Source organism: Rosa rugosa, chromosome 4, assembly GCF_958449725.1.
Source record: "Rosa rugosa chromosome 4, drRosRugo1.1, whole genome shotgun sequence".
In the NCBI taxonomy this organism is placed as follows: Eukaryota; Viridiplantae; Streptophyta; class Magnoliopsida; order Rosales; family Rosaceae; genus Rosa; species Rosa rugosa.
The window spans coordinates 33,588,476-33,604,414 of record NC_084823.1 but is presented as its reverse complement, the minus strand read 5'-3'; the positions used below and the strand labels follow the sequence as shown (position 1 = coordinate 33,604,414).

The 15,939-nt window shown below is 38.6% G+C and overlaps 3 protein-coding genes across 3 annotated transcripts; 1 reads left to right on the top strand and 2 right to left on the bottom strand.

Annotated features, from left to right (window-relative positions):
* The first annotated feature begins 907 nt into the window (after positions 1–907).
* Positions 908–1,966, top strand: LOC133743538 (succinate dehydrogenase assembly factor 1, mitochondrial-like). The gene is made up of 2 exons (XM_062171513.1): positions 908–1,107; positions 1,395–1,966. The coding sequence occupies exon 2, from the start codon at positions 1,460–1,462 to the stop codon at positions 1,754–1,756; it is 297 nt and encodes a 98-aa protein (XP_062027497.1). The 5' UTR covers positions 908–1,107; positions 1,395–1,459; the 3' UTR covers positions 1,757–1,966.
* Positions 1,967–2,965: 999 nt separating this feature from the next.
* LOC133743537 (disease resistance protein RPM1-like) lies at positions 2,966–7,996 on the bottom strand. Its single transcript, XM_062171511.1, has 2 exons — positions 7,807–7,996; positions 2,966–6,758 (listed from the first exon to the last, which is right to left on the bottom strand). Exon 2 carries the CDS (start codon positions 6,265–6,267, stop codon positions 3,250–3,252), a length of 3,018 nt encoding a protein of 1,005 aa, XP_062027495.1. The 5' UTR covers positions 6,268–6,758; positions 7,807–7,996; the 3' UTR covers positions 2,966–3,249.
* A 1,250-nt stretch (positions 7,997–9,246) lies between these two features.
* On the bottom strand, positions 9,247–14,045 carry LOC133745961 (disease resistance protein RPM1-like). Its single transcript, XM_062174117.1, has one exon. It carries the CDS (start codon positions 12,591–12,593, stop codon positions 9,747–9,749), a length of 2,847 nt encoding a protein of 948 aa, XP_062030101.1. The 5' UTR covers positions 12,594–14,045; the 3' UTR covers positions 9,247–9,746.
* Between the last annotated feature and the right edge of the window lie 1,894 nt (positions 14,046–15,939).

Here is a 15,939-nt window from a genome sequence, read left to right as displayed (position 1 = left end):
TTTTCTCTTTCCAAACCAGATGGGCAATTGGTCATGCTCCATGTAACATATGTACGATATCAGCCATTTATGTTTATTTACAAATTTTCAGAATAAGGCGAAGACCGAGAGCGAGGCGACGGGATCGGCGGCGGCGGCGGATTCGGCCGGAGATACTCACAACAACAAAAGGCCAGAATTTCCATTCTGGAAATGGTCGACAAACAAGAATCTTCACTGAATCAACCAAAACTAGAAAGCCAAATTCTACTTCTGAAAAAAGTATAGCACATTTCAATTAAAATCATTGACACTGACAAGCACAATACCATGGCAACCACCAGCTTGAATAAACAATCTTCCATCTCCTTGGAAGAATCATCCTGTGAAATCCATATAGACTCTGAAACAATCTTTACACTGACACTGGATTGTTGCTGCACGAGTGCACGGGCAGCACCGCCACCACCATCCCACCACCAGGGTCGTCACGTCGCCGCCGATACCGGACCCCAATCGTCGTTGACCACACATCACCCACCACCACAAACACAAAGCTCGCGTGCCCAATTCCATGAAGAAGATCAACACCCGAGCCTATATTCCCACCGTCTCCATCCCCAAACCCAGAGGGTCAACAACCCTACTACTGCCGAATCCGAATCCCCGACCGCCGCCACACACCCAGTCACCACCATCTTCCGCTCACCCAGTCTCCGTGCAGCCACCGTCATCAAATAGAGAGAGAGAGAGAGAGGACTTTTGGTGGTGGTCTGGAAGAGAGAGGGGAGAGAGCGAAGAAAAGAAAAAAGATTGAGGGTGTTTTAGAAAGTGCAAAAAAATTTGAGATGAAATATTATTAAAAAAAGAAAAATGGGTGTAGTTTGCAAATATGGGGGTGCAAATTTCACCCCCTTAATAGTATTGGATGATAACACAATGAACAAGGGTTATAAATGATTTTTACTCTTTTTATACGTCAGATATTATAATTCGGAAATTCAAAAATTAGTTACAACATAGAGTAGAGAGATAGATTTTAGGGCCAATCGTTTCAAAACTGGTGCGGCTGCTTTCCCCAGTCGATTCAAATCTGACATACCAAATTGGAGCCCATCTTCAGTTCTTGTGATTAACCAATCTGACATACTCTTTATTCATACTTTTCAATCTTAATCTTGCCTGGAATCGGAGTCGCTAACACCCACATTTTTTCTGTAATGCCCACCATGTGTATGAGAAATGTCCTCTGTGGGAATGCGCGATTCAAAAGATGATATTACTGCTATGTTTACCCAATTTTGGCAAAATCTAATACTGTTTAGAAATTCTCTAGGAATTTGAATGCTATCTTAATTTTGTATTATTGGGTTTGGGTCTAAGAAAGGTACTAATTTGTGTTGCATTTGCTGCAGATTTGTGTACTTTTCGAAACTCTCTTCAGAATTGTATCCGGTGCGGAACATAAGAAGACGGTGAAATGGGAGCCTCCAGTGGGCCAAGGCTTTCTGGAATGCAGAGACAAGTACTTAGTCTATACAGAGGGTTCTTGCGGGCAGCTCGTTTAAAATCTGCTGAAGATCGACACAAGATTGAGTCACTTGTGTCGAATGAGTTCCGCCACAATGCCAAGAATGTAGACCGCAAGAATTTTCTTTACATTGAGTACTTGGTTCGCCGCGGAAGGAAACAGCTTGATCAGCTCAAGAGCCCCGATACTGTTGGATTATCAGCCCTGAATGTGAGTTTCTCTGAAACGAAACGTCCTACGCATTGAAGTAAGCGTTTGATATTTGTATCTACTTGCTGAGATAGATTTGATTTCATCCATCTTTATAAAAGAGTACGGTAGGAAAAGAAATACTTGATCTGAATCACTATCGAGAAATTCTAAACTGTGCAATATTTGATGACCGTGGTCCTCTGAGGCAATGTGTATTGATTACCTTTGTTATCATAATAATATCTTAGAGTGACTTTATTGATACTCCAACATCTGTTTCTTTTCTGTATTTCTCATTGTTGTTAGACAATAAGAAAGCCTAATCAGTGATTTAATACTAGCTGATACGGAAAGCCTGAATACTACAGGTAATTTGATGTGAATGGTAAACAAATACTACTTGTGTAGATAGATGAGGACATTACTAAATTCTGATAACAGAAAGTTGCATGTAAACAAAAACTTCAAAAAGTTGGAACTTGGGATAATGATCTTCTAATCATTGATTATGATAGTCATCCGGCTAGTATTGAAATCATTGTGATTGTCTATTTGCTTAATCACAGTAAGGAACCTTGACAATAACTGTAGCAATGTGAGCTCTAGTGTTTTTATTTCGGTTTCCTTCTGTTTCTCATAGAGTATATATATAGGGAGCCTAATTGTAATATGATTATGAAACTTTCAACTCTGAAACCTGTGTCAGAGACCATTTTCTCTGTTTTTTTAGTGTACTGCAGATGTGTCATTGATATGTATATCAACACTTAAACACAAACATCAGGAACCCATGTGTGAGGGTTTGTTATTGCTTGCAATTTAGGGTTCTCAACATCAGGAACCCATGTATCAGGAACCTGTTCTAAATGAAGTGTCTTCTGTTACTCAGTAATTTCATTGGAGTTGAGAAACGGTTTGGAATATCAAATTCTAGAAATGCTAATTGTCGGGAGCAGGGTAGGATAAGACACCCTCCTTAGGATTTCACCATTTTCTTAACAAACATAAAATGTCCACTAGATGAGGGGATAATGAGGTGAAAATACTCTATGAATGAGATTCCCTTCAGTAAGATCTCATGTCGTACAACCTCCAAAAACAATGTTACCCAAAAGCCATGAAGAGAAGAAGAAAACTTGATCCCTACAATAGTTACAAACTACATAAAATGTCCACTAGATGAGGAGATAATGAGGTGAAAACACTCTATGAATGAGATTCCCTTCAGTAAGATCTCATGTCGTACAACCTCCAAAAACAATGTTACCCAAAAGCTATGAAGAGAAGAAGAAAACTTGATCCGTACAATAGTTACAACTTAAAAATAGTACAGGTAAATTGAAAATGCATCTACCAACAACTTTAGTCAACAGGTAGAAACCATGTCCTGAATGCTGCACAATTATTTCCTAGGCATAACAGAATCGAAGAATCAAAAAAATAAAATATAAAAAAACCTCATATCCTTGCAGTGGTAGAAGTTCAGTCATTAGCAGTTCGCATACAGCAAAAGATTCTCTTCAGTTTTTTATAAGCAGAATCCAGAACTATACCTTCCATAGAATATTACGTTCGAGCCTCCTCACGGCAGAAGTACCCGAATTAAAACTCTCCACATCATTGACTAATGAATAGACGTCCCAACCTCCACCTCTCCAATAGGAATAATAAACTGCTGGAACATGAGCGACTTTCCAGTGATCTTCTCCACCATCTGGATGTAGTGGCATGATTAATTCATCTGGCATATCGAAAAACTCAAGCAGCTTTAAATTGGTTAAATGTTCAATGCCAGATGGAACCTTCTTCAAGCATTTGCAGCGCTGGATAATTAGCTTTTCTAGACAAGGCATTGCTCCCTCCTCTATGGTTACCAATTGTAGTTCATCCAATTTATCAATACCTAATAACTTCAGACTCGGAAACCCTCCTGCCTCAAAGTGCAAGCTTTCTCCATCATAAACCTGTAAAAGTTCAAGATGTACCAGGTTTGGCAAACCCTGAAGATGTACTAGAGGATCCTCCTTCAGCCGACTCCATTTTAGAAACAGTCTGACCAGGTTTTGAAGAGAAGAAATCCAGTGGGGTAAGTTTTCTAAACGCCCTGCCAAGTATAGTCGCTGAAGAAATGGAGGAGCACGAGAAATGTGGCTAAGATCAATTATCTTCTCTTTCTCTGCTGAAAATACAGACAACGAGCGAAGGCTGGTCATATTTTGGACGGATGAGCATAAGGTGGCCCCATCTTCTTCTCTCAACTTGTAAATGCCTAACCTCCTTAGTTGGTTCATTCTCCCAAGCTCTGCCATTAAAGCACCATTGCCTTGATTTGCCTCTATAAAGCAGAGCTTTTGGAGCGATTGCAAGCCAGATATCCCTGCAGGAACCTTAACTCCTTTTCTGGCATTAAATCGTGCATATGACTCAACCTCATAACGATAAACCAGGAGATGACGAAGTCGCTTGAGATTCAAAATCTCAGCAGGTAATTCAACAACATGCGAGTGTTTAAGGTCCAAGGTCTCTAGGTTTTGTAGCTTCTTGATGGAGCTTGGAATTTCTTTCACCTCTGTATGCCTCAAGCTAAGGTACTTGAGAAGAAGAAGCTTGACAACCTCATTTGGAAACTTCTTCAGATGTGCACCTTCTAAGTCTAATACAGTAAGCAACTGAAGACCGGTAGGAAACAATTTTGGTATGGGAAAATCAGTAAGTGAATCTTCTACCCCAAAAACGAGCAAAGAACGAAGTCGGGATGGTGTCCTCTTTTGATGTATATTCTGCAGCGTGTTGACTATTGATAGTCTTCGAACTTTCTCATCAGGCCACATTGTACCTTGATCTTTTTCTATTGCTGCAAAGTTTTGCTCTTTAGACTTCAAAATGACAATCTCCCGTAAAAGATCATGGATGCGATATGATTTAACTCTCCCATCAGTTGATGTTTCTGCTGCTTGAATCAAACTTCTGTCCAATAACTCTCGAAGGTAACTCTCTGCAACTTCTTCTGGTGTCCTTCCCTCTTTTCCAATAACAAATCCTTCAGCTAACCATAACCGAATTAATCTCATATGCTCAATTTTGTAGAGATCAGGAAAGATGCTCAGATACAAGAAACAAGATTTCAGATGGTATGGTAAATCCCTGTAACTGAGAGACAGCAATTTTTTCATGTTGTCAAGTTGATCATTTCCTTCTATTTCAGCTCCAATACTGCCAGAAACAGCAGCCCAATCATCCACATTTCTCTTGTCTTTTAAAGCTAGTACAGCGCTGATGGCCACAATTGCAAGGGGCAGTCCCCCGCATTTCATCAGGATGGATTGACAAATTTCCTCCAAATTTGGAAGGCATGAGCTCCCTTGAAATGTCTTCCTGCAGAAAAGAGTCCATGAATCTTCCGGAGATAAGGGCTCTAAACGGTAGAACATGTCCTGGTTCCCCAAGCAAGAGGCAGAGGCCACATTAACATATCGAGTAGTGAGCATTACTCGACTACCACGATTGTTGTTTGGCATTACATGATTGATGGCATCCCAGTCCGGTATGTGCCATATACCATCAAGAACAATCAGGTACCTACTATTCTGCAGCAAATTTTTTATTCTCTCTCTTAGCTGGTTGTCATCCATGGTTTCAACTTCATCATCTTCAGGAACCGGTTTCCTGATAACTTTGAAGATATTATTGATCATGTGTCTTAGGAGCTGATTTATCTTGAATGATCGAGAAACAGTGATCCAAGCATGTACCTTGAAACGTTTCTGAACTTTTGGATCCTCGTAGACTTGCTTTACCAAGGTAGTTTTCCCCAGTCCACCCATCCCAACTACTGGAACCACCAGGCGTCCAGTGTCTTCCTTCATAAGCAACTCAATCAGTTGCCTTTTGCGCTCGCCAATTGCCACAAGATCAGCCTCTTCCAGTAAAAGGGCATCCCCTTGATCAAACTTGTGGCGCTGAACCGGACGAGCAGAGCTGGAACCAGCTTGGTCAACAGGTTTGTATCTCTCATGTCCCTCATAGAGGTTTTTGACTTTTGAGTTTATTCTTTGAATATCAGCAGAAATTTGATGGTTAGCTTTCCATTTCTTGATGATACAAGAAAGCTTATGAACGGAAGCTTGGAATCCATGACCGTGATTGTGTGAATGGAAAAGCCTGAATTTATCAAGGGCATCTTCCATTTCATGAGCTACATCTCTGACTTGTTTAACCCACACTTTGAGCTGAGGATTGCTGTCTTCCTTTGCATCAGCAACCCTTAAGAAGGCCTTGATGCGCTCCAATTCATCAACCAGGTCCTCGACCTGTTCTCGGATCCCTGACAAAAGTTTCACCTCTTCTTCAAGTAATGACGTGAGCCTGTCAACCAAATAGGTGACTGCACTTTCTGCCATTTCTTTGCCTGATAGCACTTGCAGGTTTGTTTGTGTTTCTGAGGATAGATGATATATTTGTGGTAGGAGAGAAGAAAACTTTGTATGTGGTATTTGAGTTGATATTGTTGAATGATCTTTCATGGAGTAGCCTTCTTCTGTTTTTAAAGGTTTTGTGGAAACCATCTACATCAGGGTCAATCTGTGCTACATGTCACAAAGACTAAAGATTGGGGTAGGAGAAAAGCTTTCTATGTGGTATTTGAGTTGATATTGTTGAACCATGAAAGATCAGGTACGCTCCTTCTTTTTCAAAGGTTTTGTGGAAACTATCTACATCAGGGTCAATTGGTGCTACATGTCACAAAGAAAAGTCCAGTTGTCCAATATTCTGGAATACTAGGTATCCAATAGTTTTTTGAAGGACTAAATTTAGTTTACCCTCTTCAACTTTGGGTCGATCTTCACTTCAGTCCCTGATTTTTTTTTTAATCACGTTGGTCCCTGCAATTTCAATTTCCATCACCCGAGTCCAAATTTCAAAATTGACTCTAAATATGACGTCATATGCTGAGTTGGCCCCGACATGAGGGCCTACTTTTCAGCCTTTGACCTTCAATTTGGACGAAATGTCCAGACTGCCCCCTCAAATATTCTTCTTCTTCCTCTTGTTCATTCTTTGAGCAACAAAAGCAGAAGAAAATTCACAGGTCATTCATCAAATTGTGATAAACTCCAGAACAGAAGCTTGTCAACTAAGTTTAACTTAACATCAGAAACTATGTAATGCCAAAAGAACCTCAACTCAAAAGCATGTTTCACACACAAACAATGCTAAATATTGGCCTAAGAAACACTGGAAATACAATCCCAATAGTACCTTCATCACAAATTACACGATTAATCCCCAAAGTTCAGAACTTTGCCCCGAAATTCAAAACTCTAGAAGCTAATTCAAAGAGTAAAGTAGCAAAATTACCAATACCAGGCTTCTATACATCTCAAACTCCACAAGACAAACCAAGATAGCAACATTAAGCAAGAACAACACAGGTAAGAGATACCCAGAACCAAATTTGGCCAATCAAATACAAGAACAACAAAATGGGACAGCTGGAATTCCAAAATACTCAAATGGGTACGTGAAGAACAAAGCATAAGGTTCAATAAACTCACCCAGAGAAGTACTCAATCCACCCACAAGTAAGAGTGCAAGAGTCACCCAAATATGACGTCATATTTATAGCCAATTTTGAAATTTGGACTCAAGTGATGGAAATTGGAACTGCAGGGACCAACGTGATTAAAAAAAAAAATCAGGGACTGAAGTGAAGATCGACCCAAAGTTGAAGGGGGTAAACTGAATTTAGTCCTTTTTTGAAAACCAAAGAAACAGTCAAGGGTCTAACATACCTGTATATTCTCCACGTTCTTATTACATTGTACCTTCCTCATTCTTGATTTCTCCTTGTAAAGTACCAGGCAATTTGTCTCAGTAGCCATCTAAACATTCCCAATCTTGAATAAGTAAATAAATAATTTAATAGTATGACTGACTCAATCATCTTCTGAATTAGGAACTAATCAAAATAGCAAAGTTACTTAACTGAGAAAATAACTGACTTGTTGCCACATATCATAATGCAATCTGAAAGAAAAGGACTCTAAATTCCCTTGCAACATCACCTTTAGCTAAGCTTTAGAATATTCGAATCAGTTTTGTACCTTTCAAATCAACGTCGGCAGTCAACACCCATTCATCTGACTTGGTCTGTCTTCCAGCCATTTACATAAGAAGCCAAAACCAAAGACGCGTTACTGCGTTAGTAATGGTAACATTGACGAAGTGTTACTGAACATTTGCTCATTTGACAAAGCAAGTTTTGCTAATAGGTCAGTTAACATTGATGTCGATTGTGTTTGGACTTTCTAAGCATTGTTTGTCCTTTATGTTATTTCCGGAGTTGATAATATCAGGTTGAATACAACCATACGTTTCTACAATCTTGGACCTCAAGGCAAACCTTCCGATCCCGACCTTTAACTCCAACACAAACCAGACCAACCAATTTCATCTCCACCTTCACAAACACAACCCTAAGCCAAATCAAACCGAAGACGCTAATTAATTGGTAGTTTCAGTGGGAGTTGGGAAACTGTTTGGTAACTATAATTTTATAAAGGTAGCTGTCAGGAGCAGTATATCATAAACTCATAATACATCCTCCTAACAACAATTTCTAAACTGTTCACTCCATTAAGAAACAATTAAGTCAAGAGACAATCTAAGAATAATTTTAACCTCATATACCTACCACCTACTGAAAAAACAAGAATGTTACTGATAGTTCTGAAGAAAAGAAGAAGAAAACTTGCTCTGCATAATGGGTAAAACTAGAAAATAGTACAGAAAAAGTAAGCTACAAACAACTTTAGGCATTTTGTCCTGAATAGCAGACGATTATTTGGAAGGCAAAAAGAAAGGAGAAATTAAATAATTCAGATCGGTGCAGTGGTAGAAGTTCAATCCTCAGAAGTTGCTTGCAAGGATTCTTTACATGTGTTTATAAGCAAAACCTGAAACTACACCTTCCATACAGTATTACGTCCAAGCCTTCTCATGGCAGAAGTACGTGAATTAAACCCTTCATTGACTAATGAGTAATGAACAGACATTCCAATCGCCACCTCTCTGATAGGAATAATAGACTTCTGGGGCATGAACAACTTTCCTATGATCTTTTCCATCATCTGGATATAGAGGCATGATTACTTCAACTGGCACATCAAAAAATTCAAGCAACTTTAAGTAGGTTAAATGTTCAATTCCATATGGAACCTTCAACAACTCACACCGTTGGATAATTAGCTTTTCTAGATGAGGCATTGCTCCCTGGTCCATTTTAACCAACTGAAGTTTATCTGATTCATCAATACGTAATAACATCAGAGATCAGACTGACCCAATCACCTTCTGAATTAGGAACTAATCAAAATAACAAAGCTACTTGACTGAGAGAATAACCGGCTTGTTGCCACATATCATAACACCTTTAGCTAAGCTTTAGAATATTCGAATGAGTGTTTTTTCCTTCAAATCAACCTTGACAGTCAAACCCATTCATCTGGTTCCATCTTTTTCTGCAGCTTGATGTCTTTTACAGAACCACCAAAAAAAAAAAAAAGGCACCTTTCATTAAATCTAGAGCCATTTATTCAGAAGCCAAAACCAAAGTCCCACTTTCCCTGCTGAACAACGAGCATTAGTAATGGTAAAAGTGGCAAAATGTTATTGGAAATTTGCTCAGTTTTGTAATTATGGCTTTGTCAACTGGAAGTTTTGCTAATATAGATCGGTAACATCGGTGTTCATTACGTTTGGATTTTCTAAGCATTGTTTGTCCTCATTGAAAAATGCTGAACTAAGGGAGAAACTCGCTCTCTATATTCTATAATTGTTACAACAAGAAAAACTACAGTAAAAAATTCAGCTACTAGCAACTTCAAAAGATTAACCATTTCTTGAATAAGAGAATTATTTGGAAGGCATAAAGAATAGAAGAAATTAAACAATTCGGATAGGTGCAGTGGTAGAAGTTCAGTCCTTAGAGACTCAGATCTTGCTTCCAGGACTCTTTGCAGTTGCTTAAAATAAGAAAATTATACTATGCCTTCCATAATATATTACGAAAGAGCTTCCTCACAGCTGAAGTACCTGTATTAAAACTCTCCCCTTCATTGACTAATGAGTAGACATCCCACCCATCATTTCTCCAATAGGAATAATAAACTGCCGGGACATGAGCGACTTTCCAATGATCACCTCCACCATCTGGATGTAGAAGCATGATTAGTTCATTTGGCATATCAAAAAACTCAAGCAACTTTAACCTGTTTAAATGCTCAATGCCATATGGGACCTTCTTCAATGATTCACATCGCTGAATAATTAACTTTTCTAGACAAGGCATTGCTCCCTTATCTATGCTTACTGATTGAAGTTCATCTAACTTATCAATGCCTAATAACTTCAGTCTTGGAAACCCTCCTGCCTCAAAATGCAAGCTTTCTCCATCAAAAACTTGTAGCAGTTCAAGATGTACCAGATTTGGCAAACCCTGAAGATGTACTAGAGGATCTTCCTTCAGCCGACTCCATTTTAGAAACAGTCTGACCAGGTTTTGAAGTGAAGAAATCCAGTGTGGTAAGTTTGCTAAACGACCTGTCAAGTACAGTCGCCTAAGAAACTCAGGAGCACAGGACATGTAGCTCAAATCAATTAACTCGTCCATCTCTGCAGAAGATACAGACAACGAGCGAAGATTTGTCATCTTTTGGATGGATGAGCATAAGGTTACCCCATCTTCTTTTCTCAACTTCAAAATGCCTAACCTCCTTAGTTGATTCATTCTCCCTAGCTCTGCCATTAAAGCGCCACTGTATTGATTTGCCTCTATAAAACAAAGCTTTTGGAGAGATTGCAAGCTACATATTCCTGCAGGAAGCTTAACTCCATATTTGGCATTAAATCGTGCATAGGACTCAACTTCATAACGATACACCAGGAGATGGCGAAGTTGCTTGAGATTCAAAATTTCAGCAGGCAATTCAACAACATGGGAGTGTTTAAGGTCGAGAGTCTCTAGGTTTCTAAGCTTCTTGATGGAGCTTGGAATTTGTTTCACCTTGCTATTCCTCAGGCTAAGGTATTTGAGAAAAACCAGCTTCACAACCTCTTTTGGAAACACCTGTAGATGTGCACCTTGCAAGTCTAATACAGTTAGCAGCTGAAGACCTGTTGGAAACAATTTTGGTATGGAAAATTCATTTAGTGAATCTTCTACCCCAAAGATGAGCAAAGAGCGAAGTTTAGATGGAGTCCTCTTCTTTCGTACATTCTGCAATGTATTAACTATTGATAGTCGTCGAACTTTGTCAGACCACATTGTGCCTTGCTCTTTCACTATTGCTGCAAAATTTTGCTCTCTAGACTTTAAAATGATAATCTCCCGTAAAAGATCATGGATGCGATAGGACTTAACTCTCCCATCAGTTGCTGTTTCTGTTGCTTGAATCAAACTTCTGTCCCACAGCTCCTTAAGGTAACTTTGTGCAACTTCTTCTGGTGTCTTTCCTTCAGTTTCCATAATAAATCCTTCGGCTAACCATAATCGAATTAATCTCATATGATCAATTTTGTAGATATCAGGAAAGATGCTCAGATACAAGAAACATGACTTCAGATGGTATGGTAAATCACTGAAACTGAGATACAGCACTTTTTTCATATTGTCAAGCTGGTCATTTTCCTGAATTTCAGCCCCAATACTTCCATAAACAGCAGTCCATTCATCTACATTTGTCTTGTCTTTTGTAGCTAGAACAGCGCCGATTGCGACATTTGCAAGGGGTAGTCCTCCACATTTGCTTAAGATGCTTCGACAATATTTCTCCAAATTTGGAAGGCATGACTCTCCATGAAATGTCTTCTTACAGAAAAGAGTCCAAGAATCCTCCGGAGATAAGGGTTCTAAACGGTAGATCATCTCAAGGTTCCCCAAGCAAGAGGCAGAGGCTACATTAACATTGCGAGTAGTGAGCATTACTCGACTACCACGATTGTTGTTTGGCATTGCATGATTGATGGCATCCCAGTCTGCTCTGTTCCATAGATCATCCAGAACAATCAGGTACCTACTATGCTGCAGCAATTTTTTAATTCTCTCTCTTAGCTGGTTGTCGTCCATGCTTTCAATTTCTTCATCTTGAGGAACTGGTTTTCTGATAACTTCGAAGATCTGATGGATCATGTGTCTAAGAAGCTTATTCATCTGAAATGATCGAGAGACAGTGATCCAAGCATGTACCTTAAAATGCTTTTTGACTTTAGCATCCTCATACAATTGCTTTACCAAGGTAGTTTTTCCCAGTCCTCCCATCCCAACTATAGGAACCACCTGGCGTGTGGATTCTTCCTTCATAAGCAACTCAAAAAGTTTCCTTTTCCGCTCGCCGATTGCCACCAGCTCAGCCTCTTCTAGTAAAATGGCATCCCCTCGATAGAACTGATGTTGAACCTGACGACCAGAGGTGGAGCCAGCTTGATCAACAAATTTGTATCTCTCTTTCCCCTTTGAGAGACTCGTGACTCTATACTTTAGACCTTCAATATCAGCAGCAATTTGTCTGCGAGCTTTCCATTTCTTGATGATACAAGAAACCTTATGAAGGGAAGCTCGGAATCCATGACCGTGATCATGTGAGTGGGAATGCCTGAATTTATCAAGGGCATCTTCCATCTCATGAGCCACATCTCTGACTTGATTAACCCACACTTTCAGCTGAGGATCGCTGTCTTCCTTTGCATCAGCAACCCTTAAGAACGCCTGGATGCGCTCTAATTCATCAACCACTTCCTGGACCTGTACTTGGATACCTGACAATAGTTTCACCTCTTCTTCGAGTAACGTCTTAAGCTTGAAAACTAAAAATGTTACTACACTTTCAGCCATTTCTTTGCTTGATAGATCTATTAGGTCCGTTGTTGTGTTTCAAAGAAAATATGTTAGAGCTTGGTAGAAAAGGTTTCTGTACGTAGCGTACTTGGGTTGATAATTAATATGTTAAACCAACTAGCATCAGGGTCAACCGGTGCTAAAGAAATGGTTGGCGCAATACTCTATAGCTGGCTCTACTTATTATCCAATGGTTTAATACCATCTTACAGAAATGGTCAAGATGCTCATTTAGTATTCTATACCTGCATATTCTCAGATTTCTCATTACCTTGTAGTTTCCTTGATTTTTCTACTTTTTCTTCCTCGGTGAGCTAGCTGGCAATTTTGATTCAAAAGCCAGTAGATATATAACTGAATATCTTCCCACCATGATTTTTTTTTTTTCTGTTTCTTATTCAAACTTATAACTAATAATCATATGATTCATATCACATGGTTTTGTGACTAATTAATAAACCTGGACGAAAAGAAAAGTTTATTCCGACTTCTGCAAATCTCCTCGCATCATTCGCCAAGCTTTAGAATATACAGAGGAATTTTGTTCCACTCCAATCAAACTCAATTGTCTGTCTGAATCAGTCCATTGTTCTGAATCAGTCTCTTCTCCTCACCTTGTATAAGATATTAAGATGCATTTGTCCTAACTCCGAAGTACCAGTATTTGTCAAATTTATTTTGCTCAAATTGTCAATCTAAACCATTGATTAAGCGAATCAAGTGGTTATTTTAATTGTACCAAATCATCAACCACCACATAAGTATATTCTTCTAAAAGGTTTGGACCTTTGGCAACAAGGAACATAAACTAGGGATAAGGAACAGAGATATAAAATCAGCTAACGTGTTGTTGGACAACGATTTCAGCACTAAGCTTGGTGATTTTGGGATTGCCAAGCTTGTGGATCCACAGTTCCGGATTCAGACTACTGGGGTGATAGAGGGACGTTTGGATACATGTCCCCCAGAATATTCAAATGGGGGGAGGCTAGTAAAGAATCCGATGTGTTAAGTTTTGGAGTTGTGGCCTTGGAACTTTCTTGTGGAAAGAGGACTCACCAGGATGGAGAATATCATGTGCCACTTTTCCTTTGGGTTTGGTCACTTAAACTTGAAGGGAGACTTCTGGATGTAGCTGATGAGAGATTGGAAATGACTTTTGGGCAAAGGGAAATGGAATGTTTGCTAGTTGTGGGATTATGGTACGCTAACCCCAACAGCAACAGATGGCCAAAAGCTGAACAAGTTATTAAGGTACTCCAACTTGAAGCACCATTGCCAGAATTTCATTTTGATTGATAGTATCCATGGTATCATAGACCTATAGTCACATAACTCTTACGGCTAATGCGTCGATACACTCTCTAGTCTCTACCACTCTCAGCTTGTAATGCTCACCCCTTTGATTGTCTCAATATAGGTTGTATACGAGGTACTTTGTTGTAATTTCCTTCTTTTCAATTGAAAAAAAAAAATGTGCATGTTTTCTTGTTTTTCCTAAGAGTGCTTCTATTCATACCTCCACAATTAATATATAGACCTCCCCAAATTTTTGTAAAAACTTATTTCCTATTATACCCCTTTAGAAAACCGTAAAAATATCATATGTTTAGAAAATGGCTATTTAGACCTCCTAGTCGTCTTCTTTCTTTCTCCTCTGTTTCTCTCTCTCCAACCTGTCTTTTATGTCTTCTATGTATCTTTTGTCTCATCTGTTCATAAGAGCAACTCCAACAGTTTCCCTATAATTTCTGTATAATAGGGAAGCAAAAGTCAAAGCTTTAGTATCTTTTTCTTCTCCAACTCCAACAGATTCTCTATTTTACAGTAATCTCTAAAATCTCCATATTCTTCCTTAAATTTTAGAGATATTGCTGTAAATATAGGGAATTTGGTTTTCTCTTTCCTCACGTTCTCTAAAGTAGAGATAATTATAGGGAATCTGTTGGAGCAAAAGAGGCTCATTTTTCTCTAAAGTAGAACAAAATCAAAATATGAGGAAGCTGTTGGAGTTGCTCTAAGGAGAGAGCATAGAAGATCATTTAATTCTCTTCTATGGCCTTGAAGTGGAACTAATGTACAAGTAACAGAGAGAAGGAGTACATGTCTTGGAATAATCAATTCATATTCATGTTTGAGTTTGCTGTTTAAAGTTTGGGATTATTTTGGGCCGCATCAATCAATATAAATGATTCATGAATATTCTTCGATCATTCCAACAATGAGATGTTAAAATTTCACAAAAAATTCTAACTCAATAAAAGCCAGCATCTTTTGATTCAATAATCACTCTGGCAAAGTTTGAAGCTCTCCAGTTCCTAAATTAAAACGCTCCTACACCTTTTTGAAAACCCAAAATCAAAAAAGATGATATTCATGAAGATAGTGAATAAGAGGTTTTGGTGGGAGTATATTCCATGCACTGACAGTGCATAGGTACTTGCAATATGAATGGATGTAATTTTTTTTATATTAAAATATATAAAGAGGTGTGATTAAATGAGTGGCTGTTATTTTTTTTGAGATTAAAATAACTGACAGTGCACTTGCACTGTCGGTGCATACAATCCTCTCCAGGTTTTGGTTAGAAAAGACTATTTTGATTCGAAAGAGTTTTGGATATTTACTTGGAACTAGAGTGAAATTCAATCACCCAATTCTAATAAATTGATGTTGACACCATTCATCAAGACAATTCTTATTGGGAATTGAAGGCTCCCTCCTAATTAATCATCTTGTTCCTATCTATAGTCAAAAGAATTCACCAAGCATTTTCAAATCTGAATAAGATAAAGAATGATTCTAGTGAAAGAGAGAGAGAAACAAAAAGAGAGAAAAGAAATAGAGAAGGACGAAGAGTCATGGACAAGAAGATGGAAATATATGAGTTTTTTCCTTCTTCTGTTTTTTTAGTTTGTAGAGGGTAAAGTGGGGAATAAATTTATACAAAAATATAGAGAGGTCTACATATCAAATGTGGAAGTATGAATAGAACTACTCTTTTCCTAATAATGTTTATGAAAATAAGTGGGTCATAATGAATTAACACTTGTTCAGTTCACTAATATGTATCATATGTTCTTCAAAAAAAAAATATGTATCATATGTGTGTCAATGCTGCCTTCTTTTTTTGGAATTCGAGTATATTTTCCATTTCATGTATATATGAAGGGTCATGGACGTAGCTACAGCTATGGCTATTTTGGGCTAAAAGTTGCCAAGTATAGGTATAGATCAAATAAGGGAGGGAAAAAAAAAAAACACTATACTAAGTGTCTAAGTCCATTAGCGATCGAGGAGGAGACTAGGTCTCGACACTCAGTCACCGTCTGAGAAGTGAGAA